Source organism: Salvelinus namaycush, chromosome 41 (assembly GCF_016432855.1).
Source record: "Salvelinus namaycush isolate Seneca chromosome 41, SaNama_1.0, whole genome shotgun sequence".
In the NCBI taxonomy this organism is placed as follows: domain Eukaryota; kingdom Metazoa; phylum Chordata; class Actinopteri; order Salmoniformes; family Salmonidae; genus Salvelinus; species Salvelinus namaycush.
This window is the reverse complement of record NC_052347.1, coordinates 7,029,699-7,042,739: the sequence shown is the minus strand read 5'-3', so window position 1 is coordinate 7,042,739 and position 13,041 is coordinate 7,029,699. Positions and strand designations below refer to the sequence as shown.

Below are 13,041 nucleotides of genomic sequence, written 5' to 3'. Positions count from 1 at the left end.
AGAGATTTTAGAAATCTGTCTGGTTGCTGGCGCCAAAATCCATCCCCTGTGCCAGGCAGCTCAGGTTGAGAACTTAACTATGGACTGTAACTAGGGCATCAATGAGTGGCTTTGTTTTTCAGTGATACTGAGCCTTAACACAATAACAAACAGTATGGTGCTGCTTTTTAATTAATTACATAGTCTTTATAGTTTACTTATTGCACATCCAAGTTAGTTAAAAAAACAAAAAACAATAGTGCAATTGACTAGACACACATTACACACAGAAGGTACCATGCGGTGTACAAACAAGCTTTAAACAAAGCTTCAGGTTGGACTCTCGTCTTCCTTTTCATAGTTACACGGAGGGAGGAATCTCCGAGACCGTAGCTGCCTGCAGCTGCAGTATAAAAAGCGACGGCTTGACTGGACAGTGGCTGCCTGCATATCGTATGGGCAGGGGGTAGGACTGGCTGTGCCATGGTGGGTCCTTCCTCCTGAGGAAGACCTCCAAGTCTGGCTGCCAGGTATAGGGGCAGGCGGGTTAGGGAAAATAAAATCCCACCACAGCCTGGGTATTACAACATGACTAAAACTTCTATTGGTCTAAATGACATTGGGGTGTAACATTTGACATGCAACTTTCCAACATCTGGGTATATTCTCTGACAAAAAGCTTACAACAGAACTTATCTTTGGTCCAAGCTCAAACACCACTTTTTAGTTACTTTAATGAACTTGGACAAAGTCTACCAGCCAAGTAGTGAACACAGAAAGGCAATGTGCTGTGGTTCTGTGGCAATAAAGTAGCTTAGGACTTTATTCAATCGGTGTTGCTGATTGCGCGATAGAAAAGTAATTTCCGATTGAGTAGACTTACGCAGCGTTTACCGTGAACGCTGTCTCTCTCACAATGCGGGAACGTTGCCTTTAAATTTCAATCACGCTGTAACGCTGAACTTCCGCGATACGGATTGAATAGAGCCCTTAAGCTATATAGGATCACATGGCTGATCAGTACAGTGACCTAATGGATCTAGATGAGACATTAATGGGATCATTTCGAAGCCATACTAAAAACAACAAAACCAGCTAGGTCCTCATTTAAGACATACAAAATGGATGAAATAAGATAAACAACACAAACAATGTGTCACAAAGTGTGTACATAAATAATACTAAGAATGCATCAATAGTCAGGACAGCATTGGTTCTGTATGTAGGCACAGCAGAGAAAAGACAGGGGCCTGCATTGTGGTTGTGATGGTCCATGTTACTGGCTGGGGGTTAGGTGAGTACATCAATTCTTCAGAGTGCGGACAGCTATCTAATTTCCATCCACACTGAATATGTTCCCCACTGAAACAGACTGGGAAATAACAGTTCCGCCCTTAAATTGGAGGTATAGGCCTAATATTGGATCAATTAACTATTAAAAATGAACAGACAAGACATTTAAAAGGCTCCTATCAAGTGTTAGCCATAGTTTCATGTTGGGGTGATAGCTCGGGCAAGCAGCAAGTTGACAAATCGGGAGAAGTCAGAGCGTTTGGTAGAAACAACAGACCAGTCATAGCCCAAGATCCTGTAGTTTCTGTTACACAGCATTAGGCTGAATCCTTAATAACATCTCGTCCAATCAAAGTGTCCCATCCTGTAGTCTCGTCCAATCAAAGTGTCCCATCCTGTAGTCTCGTCCAATCAAAGTGTCCCATCCAGTAGTCTCTCCCACCCAGCTGACAGTACCAGCAGGAGCAGTTCTGTCCATGACAGCCAGAGTGACTTACTGAGCTCCATCGTCTGGTTCCAGTCCCAGTTCACACGGCTTGCTACATCAACAGTTCTAGGTAATGCAAGCCTGGCTGGGGTCTTTATGAAAACGGACCCTTTCAGAGTGTGTGAGAGAGAGAGAGAGAGAGAAGGTGAAAGTGTGGGTGTGAGTCAAGTCAGTCTGATTCCACCCCCTCCCCCCCTTTCTATTGCATGAGGGATATTCTAGGAAAGGCAGAGCACGACATGTAGAACAACATAGCAGAGGCATGTTCACGGCGCTCCCTCAAGCAGTTTGTCCTCTGCTCTGCTCCGTGTCTCTAGGTGAGCGGTGTAACTGGTTGGGGAACAGTAGATGAACTCTTGTGTCTAGGCAACAGTGTGTCTCCCTGAAGTATGGCTCTGTGAGTTCTAGGAGATAAGGAGCCACAGCTTCGGGTCCCGTGCCTCACGTTGTCGGGGTGCTGGTTCTCCCATGTGAGAACAGAGGTTGAGTGGCAGGAAGGGGGAGGTAGCGACACCTCATCAGCACCCACATTGGTTTCTGTGGGTTTCTAGCCTCACTTACAAAACAGGCTCCTCCCCTTCTCGCTCCTTCAGTTGGAAAGCCCAGCGAGGTTTATTTTCACGGATGAGGAGTAAAAACAGCCCTCTCTTTGTTTTGGCTGCGGTGCTGTCCGCTAGGGGGTCCGCTAGGCTGGGGCTGGGCTCCAAGGAGGCTGTGTGTGAGCTGAGGACAGGGGGAAGGGGCGCTCTTCACACGGGGTGCGAGGGCAGCTCCAGCAGGGTGGGGGTGGGTGTCGGGGGGAGGTGGTGGAAGCCCACCTCGATGGCAGTACCCTCTGTGATGCTCACCACGTCGTCGCCCCTCCCACGCTGGCGACGGATGGCACTGAAATAGGCATTCATCAGCTGCATGATCTCAGTCAGCTGTGACAGAGAGAGAGAGAACAGAGGGAGGGGGGAAGAGAGAGAGGAGAGAGAGAGACAGAAGGAGTGAGAGAACAGAGAGAGAGAGAACAGAGAGTCAGCCTGGTGACAGTGTGAGGAGTGGCTTTCTCAATGTCTGTGTCTGGCACCAACACAGGAGCGAGGGGAGGGAGGGGAGAGATGATGTCATCCAGCTGCTGCTGGAACAGAAACAATCCTCCAGGGATGGTCAGAGCGTGATGTGCCTTGGCACATTCTGCAGCAGCACCAGCACTCACACCACTGGACTGAACTTCAGTAAGATACAACCCTAACAACAACAAAAGCAGATGGGTATTGCATTTCAACATATTATGTCTGTGTTACAGCTGGGTTTTATATCTGTCCTTAAGGTCACAGCAAAATATTGCATTAGCTCATGATCGTATGTTGTTGTGTTGGCCACCGGGTCCTAACCCCAATTTATCCAACTACCATCAGTCCAAATCTGGCCTTACCCCTAACACTATGTGACCTCTGGCCATAACCTTTGCCCTAACTTCAACACGACCCCAGTCCAGTTGCCGGCACCAATTTTAACCCTTACTTCAGCTGCTAACCTTGCCTTAACCGTTGACTCCTAGCTTAACCATATCCCCCTTCAAACCAGCTCCTGTTGAACTCTCTGCCCAATCCACTTCAATCCTCTACGTTTATGACTGAGCAATGTGAGCCATATAGTTCAGAGAAGTATCACCCTCCTGTAGCTGGCCTCCAATTTGCCTGTTCTGCTGCACCAATAAATAAATAAAAGCCACTCTTGTGCCCCGTGAGAGAGAGATCACAGAGAGGGCTTTGTTCCGCGTGGGAAGATGCAAGCAAATCTGCAGGATGAACGGACGATTTGTTCTCACAAAGAAAAAAAGAATTAGCTGTTTGGGGAAATATCCAGGTTTCTGGGAAATGTTATGGGCTAATATTTTAGTCTAACCACTGCAAAGAAAATAAAACTCACCCCGGTTAGTATTTAATAACAGGAAGTAAGAGTCTTGGTGGTTGATTCTGGTGGCAGAGAGAGAGAGGCAGGCTGTGTACTCTCATTTACATCGCAATGAATTTTTGCACGTGGGTCAGGGAGCTGTGGGTGGAATAACATCATGAGCAGGCAGCGTGGCTGTTTCAATGACTGTGCACAACGCGTCACTGTGATCAGGAATAGAGGCCATTCACCGTACACAATAAAGCAGCTCACTGCTGTATGCAGCCCGAATGAGGAGAAGAACTGGAGTCAATCAAAGACCGTCTCAGGTTTAATTCCACCTACAGACTCGGCTACGTGTATCATTAGTACACACAATGCCTCCTGCTATGAGCTTTTGTTCACCCACCTTGGTAGTTTCAAACAGCAGGTCTCGGTCGCCGGCGGTGATCTTGAAGGTGTTGCTGTCGGAGACGCCGTAGGAGCAGATCTGTCCGTAGGGGAAGGACTCCAGGGCCTCTGCCTCACCCTGCCTGTACAGAGACACACACGTCGCTGCCACACCCAGCCACAGCTTCTGAGAGAAACTACCTGTCGAACTCTGGAGAGAGAGAGAGCGAGAGAGCGAGAGAGAGAGAGAGAAAGAGAAAGAGAGAAAGAGAGAGAGAGAGAGGTCAGTACTAAAATCTCTCTTTACATTCAACACTCACTTATCTGTGCAGACGGGGAATGGAGATGTACTCACAATATAGAAGTCCACCTCATAGAGTGTGCAACCAAAGCCAGACCACTGGCGTGCGATGGTGAGGTAGGCAGCCATACTGTCCCTCCTGCTGTACCCGGCCAGGCCCTTCCAGGCCTCCACGACGATGCTCATGATGGCCGCAGCCTCCTCCTTCAGACGGCTACGTAGCCGCAGGTCCTGCTCCACCTTCTGCTTGTGGGCTGCAGTGGCCGTATGGTTCCACAACGCCCCTCCCAGGAGACCCCCGGGGAAGCGCTGGGACGGTGGGCAGCCCTGGGCCGGGGGCTGGGTGGCGGGGAGGAGGGCAGGGGGGGCACAGGGGGGCATGAGGAGCCGGGCCTCCACCATGTGGCTGGGGAAGAGCTCGTCCAGAGGGGGGCAGGGGGAGTGTGTGCTGAAGTCCCCGATCACAGACTGAAGCCGCAGGGCAGCCAGGGTCTGGAGGTCCTCCTCACAGGCTGGGAGCTGACCTCGCACCACCATCTCATGGCACTGCAGGGAGAGAGAGAGGGGGAGAAGAAGAGAGACGTAGAGGAGGATAAAGAAAGAGAGCATGAGTGAGATGGAAGAAAATGAAGATGGAACGAAAGAGAGGAGGGGGGGTGGTTTAAAAGAGAGAGAAATAGAAAGGGGTAAAGAGATGGGGACAGCAGTAACGCTCTCCCTCCATCCATCATAGTTGTACTCCACCCTGTTTTACTCAGGCCCATAACTATTTTATAACTGTCCTCAGGAAGAATGTACTAATGGAGTCAGCCCTGCCTGGTTGAGCCTGGCCTGGGCTCTCAGCAGTGCAGCCAATGGCCTTACTCTTGTTTTTAAAGTATTGTGTTTAATTACTATTGTGGTTTGCAAGACTTTAACGACTGTTAAGTGAAACCTAATAACGCAGTGAAATACAAGGAATGAGTCACTGGCCAAAGCTATTAAAATGTCTCGTTATCATTATTGGAACAGCCACTAATGTCTAATTTAACATTGACAATAACACAGGAAATAGAGGCGCCAATCTCTCTTTCGCTCTCTCTCTCTCTGTGAGGTTTGTTACCTGTTCAAAGAGGAAGAGGTACTCGATGCTGTCGACAGATATGGCGTCAGCATCCAGAAGGCAGTAGAGTTTGAAGCAGAGCCTCCACTGGGAGCCTGAGTCTGGCTCTTTGGCAGACAGGCTGGAGAGAGAGCGCGATAGAGATAGAGAGAGAAGGAGGAAGAACACAAGGGGTGACGGGTGGGAAAAAAACACGTGTGAGAATTTATACATACGTACACACACACACACATGCATGCATGAGAACTCCCCAACTGGCTGGCCAGGTCAATATCCTACCACCCCATCGCTTCCTGTCTGTGACATCACCATGTGCTGCAGCGGATGATGACTAACAGCGACGCGTTACATTTGGTATGTTTACCCTGTCACTCTAGCTCTGTAGACTGTAGACACACGCGCACCTCTTAAAACAACACTGAGCCCTTCTATTCCAGCTGAATTCACTCCTTCTCTGCGACACTGAGACTTATCCTTACACAAGCACATGACATCGGTGTCACATTGAGTGTACAGTGGGTGCCCTGACTGCAGACAGACAGACATACATGGTGACACAAGCCCACTACTTTCCCAGCACGGTGTCGGTTTTGTGTTTGACAAAATGAGACGGCAAGGTCAGCAGTTATCAGGGACTTGGTTCATTTACAGCATGAGAGCTGGACCACAGGAGAAGAAAAACACAAACAACACTATCTATCTGTAGAAACTAGGAGGATAGAAAGGTTCAGAACTTTTGTGAAACATTACAGCACAGTTGAGAAATATATGGCAATTAGAAATCAGAGCGGGATGGTTTTCAGAGATAGGTGGGAGGGGTTGAGGGTAGCTGAAGGGTGAAAAAAAAATAAGTAAAATATACTGTGTCTGTAAAATGTATATAGTATGTATAAGCTGGAAGTAGAAGCCTAAGTGTTGTTGTCCATTAGTTTACTCCAATTAGGGGAGGGGTGGAGGGTTAGGGGGAAATAATGATACAAATATATATGGGGGATAGAAATGATGCAGACAATTACATTGATAGAAGCCACAATCTATCTGCAATGTTAAAGCTGATCCACCCGCTAAAAAAATTCATTAATTAAAAACGACACTATCCATCTTTCAAAGACTCCAGATTCCTCTGTCAATTGTTCTACCGAACATAGCTTGGATTCTTGGCACGCACATACAACAGATGAGTTCTCATTCAATTCCGGAGTAGGCTAACTTTTCGAACCTCGTAATGATGTCTGTCTGTGCCTGTCTTGTGTCTGTCTTGTGTCTGCGCGATATTTACTTTTCAAACCTGGTGAGGATGTCAGCGATGATGGTGCTGCCCCCGACAGCTCTCTCCCAGTGGGCGTTCTGCTCAAACAGGGAAAACGTGTTTCTGCTCTCCTTCAGACCCAGCTTCTCCAACATCCTCCTCACCACCTAGCAGAGGAGAGAGAGAGAGAGAGAGATAGTCTTGAGGAGTACACTGACAAGCAGTTCCCAACTTGCTGGGTCTGTTAGGGACCACACTTTACAGTGCAATTCTCCACAAAGGTCAACTCGAGAGGAAAAGATTGGAGAGGGTGTTCGTAGGTCTTGGTAGTGACATAGAGAGAGAGAGAGAGACAGAGATGATAGAGAGAGAGAGAGAGAGAGAGAGATGATAGAGAGGCCCCCCCCTCACCTCGTTGGCGGTGGTGTGTGAGCTGATGTGGAGCTGACAGGAGCCTGGTCCTGGGTAGTGAACTGTACACAGCATCTCCTGTCTCCCCATCAGCACCTGGATCTCCTCCCAGGAGGGAACACATTCCCGACACCGTGTCTTCTCCAGAGCCTCCCCGATGAACGACGCATAGTTATCCATCTCAGAGTCCGGAAATTGGCTCTGGATCCTGGACCACAGGAGGGGAGAGAGGAGACATGGGAGTGAGCAGGGTGAGTGTGTGTGTATGACTAAAGGAAGCTCCAATACATTTCAAAAGGGCAAACTGAAGCATGTCAGTGATTCTAATTTTAACCGTTATAACCGCTATATTATTTTAACTGGATTTGCGTCATCCTTTCGGTTCCACACAAGCCAACTTTATTTTCTTTCGCGTTGGCAATACTGAGAAGTCAATGAGGCGAGGAACGACCAGTGTTCTCACTTTGGCTCTCAGAGACTTAAAAGCCTCTCCTCCCTCCACCCTTCAAAGAGAATATAAAAAGGGAAAGAAAACATGTTTGACTTTCAGCAGAGCTCTTTACAGGAAAAGGTGTTTCCGCTCACGTGAACCAGAGTGACCTGCCGCTTCCTCCCAGCGGAGTGGCCAGGGAAGGGGGGGGGCACCCTCAATGGGCCAAAAGCTCCAACACACGCAAGAATGTCAGAGGTGTGAAAGGTGACCTGACAGAGCCATGAGCTCACCCCAGCTCAAACAAGGAAGGGTAGAAGTTGAGGAAGGAAGCAATTATACTACAGTGTCCATCCCAAAATATACAGCACAGAAAACAGAGGAGAGCTGGAGAGAGAAAGGGGGCGAATGAGTGGAGACTCAGACACTCCAGACAGCCAAATGGAGAGAGAGAGAGAGAGACAGAGAGACAGAGAGACAGAGAGAAGGCCCTCCACTCCCCTCTCTGTTCCTCTGTCTCATTACGGGGCACAGGGTGGGTTTTGTCTAGCTGCTCAAACATAATTAGGAGTATTTCTCCCGTATTATCCGGTGTCCTGTGTGAATATCCTGTGTGAATATGCTCTCTCTAATTCTCTCTTTCTCTCTTTCCTTATTTCTCTCTCTCGGAGGACCTAAGCCCTAGGACCATGCCTCAGGACTACCTGCCATGATGACTCCTTGCTGTCCCCAGTCCACCTGGCCGTGCTGCTGCTCCAGTTTCAACTGTTCTGCCTGCGGCTATGGAACCCTGACCTGTTCACCGGACGTGCTACCTGTCCCAGACCTGCTGTTTTCAACTCTCTAGAGACAGCAGGAGCGGTAGAGATACTCTCAATGATCGGCTATGAAAAGCCAACTGACATTTACTCCTGAAGTGCTGACCTGTTGCACCCTCTATAACCACTGTGATTATTATTATTTGACCATGCTGGTCATTTTTGAACATTTGAACATCTTGGCCATGTTCTGTTATAATCTCCACCCGGCACAGCCAGAAGAGGACTGGCCACCCCTCATAGCCTGGTTCCTCTCTAGGTTTCTTCCTAGGTTTTTAGCCTTTCTAGGGAGTTTTTCCTAGCCACCGTGCTTCTACACCTGCATTGCTTGCTGTTAGGGGTTTTAGGCTGGGTTTCTGTACAGCACTTTGAGATATCAGCTGATGTAAGAAGGGCTTTATAAATACATTTGATTTGATTTGATGATTGTTCTTCTGGAAGGTTCTCCCATGTCCACTGAGGAAGTCTAGAGCTCTGTCAGTGACCATCGGGTCTTGATCACCTCCCAGACCAAGGCCCTTCTCCCAGGATTGCTCAGTTTGGCCGGGTACCCAGCTCTAGGAAGAGTCTTGGTGGTTACAAACTTCTTCCACTTAAGAATGATGGAGGCCACTGTGTTCTTTGGGACTTTCAATGTTTTGGTACCCCAGATCTGTGCCTCGACACAATCCAGTCTTGGAGCTCAATCAAGTTGTAGAAACATCTCAAGGATGATCAATGGAAACAGGATGCACCTGAGCTCACATTTCAACTCTCATAGCAAAGGGTCTGAATACTTATGTAAATTAAGGTATTTCTGTTTTTAATACATTTGCAAAAATGTCAAAAAATCTGTTTTTGCTTTGTCATGACGGGGTATTGTGTGTAGATTGCTGAGGATTTTCTCAAGGGGTCTGAATACTTTCCGAAGGCTCTGTACATACAACCCCTACCGCGAGAGACAGTGTGTTCTAGCTCTGAGTGGTGGATGCCTCAGTGTGCTATATATTATATGCTGTGCTATATATTGCAACTGTTCCATTAGCTTTGGCCTGATACTGAGTAGCAATGTAAACATGGGCATCGTATATAGTGCTTCGTGACTAGCAGTCCAACAGAGGCTTTAGGCCAAAGATTAGCACTGTTAATATAGCGTAGCATGTGGCTAATTCAGAGCTGCAAATCCACTCCTAAAACACTGGATCTCTCTGGGTGTGCAGTAACAACGTGAGAGCATATCACACTACTATATGTAACTGGTGGTTAGCAGGCTTGGCGCCTGTCACCTGTCTCCTCCCACGGTGGGTTCCCATGCTACTGGCACCCTTCTGGCCCACAGCCTGACCCCCATTTCTCCCTCGTACCGCAGCCCTATTCCCCCCCCACCTCTCAAATCATTTCTGTGACAGGGAACAGAGACACCTGTCAACACCAAACGCGTTCTATTGTTGGTGAAACCAGCCGATGCCGTAAAGTTTTCCGCAGGCTACGACAGAGTTAGGTGGATGGGTAGGAGAAGAATTACACCTCCCGTTGAGGGCGTTGTGTTACATGTTGTGTGTGTCACCTCTTGAGGTGGAAGCGCAGGTATTTAAGCACGCCGGGGCCGGGCAGGAAGGTGCAGCTCATGCAGGTGAGGAGCTGCCAGTAGCGGAGGTGTGCGGCGGTGTGGGGCTGCGGCGTGCAGCTGGTCTGCTTCACCAGCTGGCAGTAGACCTCGTCCCGGAGCGGCCGCAGGTCCAGACAGGTCTGCAGCACGCCCTGGATCAGAGGCACCGGGTCCCGTGCAGACTCCAGCTGCTGCAGACAGTTGAAGAGCTTCACTGCTTCCTCCCGCACCGTGGAGTAGCCCTTACCGCTGTGGTCTGTGGGGGGGGGGGGGTCAGTACCAGACGCATAGTATTAGGAATTAGACCAGACTAGACCAGTCAGCATGGTTGAGAATAGATGATCTCGTCTCTGTGAGGTCTCTCGGTGGAACAACTAAGCTTTAGTGGCCGTCTCTCATCATTCCTTATCTAAGCAGTCTCACTCACTGGCCTTGACTTGGCACGCAGGCGGTTAGGCATTACAGGTGACTAACTCAATGGTAAGTCTATATGTGAGTCTGTTACAGTGTATGATTACTGGACATGTCAACGAGCATGTGACAGCATTACTCATATGTGAGTGGGTGTGCGTGTGTAACTGCTCGTGTTTTATTGTAGAGTTTACAGGCATAGCAGGTGGTAGCATGATAGTAGTACTTACAGGTGTGTTCCAGGCTGCCGTAAGGGAAGGGCAGCAGGGGGGCATACAGGGGGCTCTGGGTGTGTTTCAGGATGGGGTTGTGCTGGTAAATATTATCTACCACCTCGGGGTTAAACTTGTTCTCCTGGAGAAGAAAGACAGAGAGACAGACAGACAGTTAAAGAGAGAGAGACAGATGAGCTTCCTTGACCTTCCAGCTGACCTGGGAGCAGCCCCAAGCAGGGCTGCTATGAGAGAGAGTGTGTTGGGTAACAGGGGTGACTAGGGTCAGTGGGAGGCAGGCCATGGAGCAGGAGGACAGCTATGACCGCTTTTTAAACACCTGGGGACCCAACAAAACACACCGCCATCACTGACATTATTTACATGTCTGTGTGGTATCTCGCTACAGATGCTACTCTCATTGACAGAAACACATTTTACATGACATTTGAATCATTTAGCAGACGCTCTTATCCAGAGCGAGTTACAGGAGGAATTACGGTTCAGTGCTTTGCTCAAGGGCACAGACAGATTTTTCCCCTAGTCGGCTTGAGGATTCAAACCAGCGACCTTTCGACCAGCGACTGGCCCAACCTCTTAACCGCTAGGCATCTTGCCGCCCTACACAGACGGCATCCACTACTGCAATCCCTGCCTGCACCTGTTGACCATTAGTAATGTTGCCACTGCTCTCCCGCCTTCCCCCAATTCACCCTCCTTTGTGGGGCAAAGTTGACACATTCCTCTGAAATGTTTTGGTCAATCTGAACTGGGACCATGTGGAACACTGGCAGACTGTCTATTGGACAGACACATACAGCCTACATACACAGGACATTACCATAGGAGAACATACAGTGCCTGTAGAGTGCTCAACACTGGGAAACACATTGCAGTCTATGTAGAGGTCACAAGAGGACACAACGGGATTCATTTATAATCTACAGGATTCGGACAGAACATCCATCCTCATTATGTCCTAAAAATGGACATGTTCCCTTGTCCTTCTCACTCTCTCCCGCCCTCGCTACCTTCCTCTCTCCCTCTTTCACACGCGACACAGACTGGAGGTCCAAGGCTGAAACGGTCATCTCTCTTCACCTCCATGTCTGGTGGGACACACATCTACACTCAGAGATAAGCACTTCTCTCACACAAAGCACTCCTCTATTCATTCCCTCCCTCCCCCTCTCCCTCTCCCTCTCCTGTAGTGTCAGTTGCGTTCAGTAGTGTTCTCCAGCCTTCAGTGGGATTCGGCTAGGCTTTGTGTTAAGTGTGAAAAAGAGTGTTGGAAGGAGTGGAGGAGGATTGGAAAGGGGGAGGAAGAGAAGACAGGGGCAACTCTTTAAAAAGCGGGCCCCTCTCTTCCTCCTCCCGCTGAAGTCAAGTGATCGAAGGGCACATTTACAAGAATACACACACAACAACACACAAACTCAGAATAGCAAACAAGCAGAGACTTAACACCACTTGGTGAATTCCAAAGTGATGGCAGAGCGTGGTCTGCCTTTTTCTCTTAGACTTGTCTTAGTGATGAAGGAAATCATACTTTAAAAATAGAAGAACTTGCTGTGCCTCATTCAACTGTTAAGTGAGGCATGTTTCTGTGGGCAAACACACGTACACACCCCAGGATCGGGTCCAAATATGACGCTTTGCCGTGCACACCCTCTTCATCCACCCTTTTGCCTCTAAAAATGACACGTTCCTTAAAATAGGGCAGAACATTCCGGTGGAACTTTTACGGGGTGCCTCCTCTCCTCTCACAGCTTGGTGGAATAAGATCATTCCCTGAAGGCAGCAGCAACGACAGTTGGAGGACACTTTGGACTCGCGGCCCAGTCTGGTCGTGCGGTTGCCGTGGTGACAGAGCGGAGGTATAATGTCCGTTGTGCATGTTTGGTGACCCTTGTCATCGGCGGCTTGGCAGTGGTCTGGTCTGGGGCGGGCAGCGAGATGCTGTGAAGCAGTGTGTGTGTGTGTGCGCGCGTGTGTGTGCATATGTGTGTCTCTCACCTCGATGTCTCGGATCAGGAGCTGAGTGGGCGTTTCCACGGGGGCTTTTGTGTCGATGACCTTCTGGACAGCGCAGGCCCAGTGCACAGCCTCGTTGAAGTGCTTGGTGTACAGCTTGTAGCAGTGCTTACGCCCATACACTGTGATGCTCCAGTACCCTGAAACACACACACACACACACACACACACAGGGAAGTCAGTCATCAGTGTATCGTGCAATGAAAGCATGAGTAAACATGAAAAAACAGAAACTGAACTTTCAAAGAATATAGCTATAGAGAGCAGAATCCAAGGCCTATACTTATGTAATAACTGTGGTTTCAGAGAATAAGGAAGCCTGCTCCACTCTCCCTCTCATGTGGTCTGAACATGGGACACTCCACGTATCTGGTGTGACTCCTGCTGCCTCACTTCCTCTCTGGGTTTCACTGAGGTCAGCGGTCATCCCGAGAGGGGCTCCCAACTTTATTAGC

At 49.0% G+C, this 13,041-nt stretch overlaps 1 protein-coding gene across 3 annotated transcripts in view; it reads right to left on the bottom strand.

Annotated features, from left to right (window-relative positions):
- Positions 1-148: 148 nt before the first annotated feature.
- LOC120034460 (unconventional myosin-X-like) overlaps positions 149-13,041 on the bottom strand; it is a 48,283-nt gene continuing 35,390 nt past the window's right edge. The window contains exons 5-14 of one of the 3 annotated variants that reach the window (XM_038981029.1): positions 12,569-12,726; positions 10,571-10,694; positions 9,888-10,185; positions 7,094-7,301; positions 6,713-6,849; positions 5,434-5,554; positions 4,386-4,877; positions 4,050-4,241; positions 3,677-3,799; positions 2,574-2,682 (exon numbers count right to left, since the gene is read on the bottom strand). In XM_038981029.1, coding sequence (XP_038836957.1) covers positions 3,689-3,799; positions 4,050-4,241; positions 4,386-4,877; positions 5,434-5,554; positions 6,713-6,849; positions 7,094-7,301; positions 9,888-10,185; positions 10,571-10,694; positions 12,569-12,726 — 1,841 coding nt within the window. In that variant the 3' untranslated portion in view covers positions 2,574-2,682; positions 3,677-3,688. Of the gene's footprint in view, positions 2,683-3,676; positions 3,800-4,049; positions 4,242-4,385; positions 4,878-5,433; positions 5,555-6,712; positions 6,850-7,093; positions 7,302-9,887; positions 10,186-10,570; positions 10,695-12,568; positions 12,727-13,041 lie in introns of all 3 variants that reach the window. The other 2 variants (XM_038981027.1, XM_038981028.1) reach the window with 2 other exon arrangements.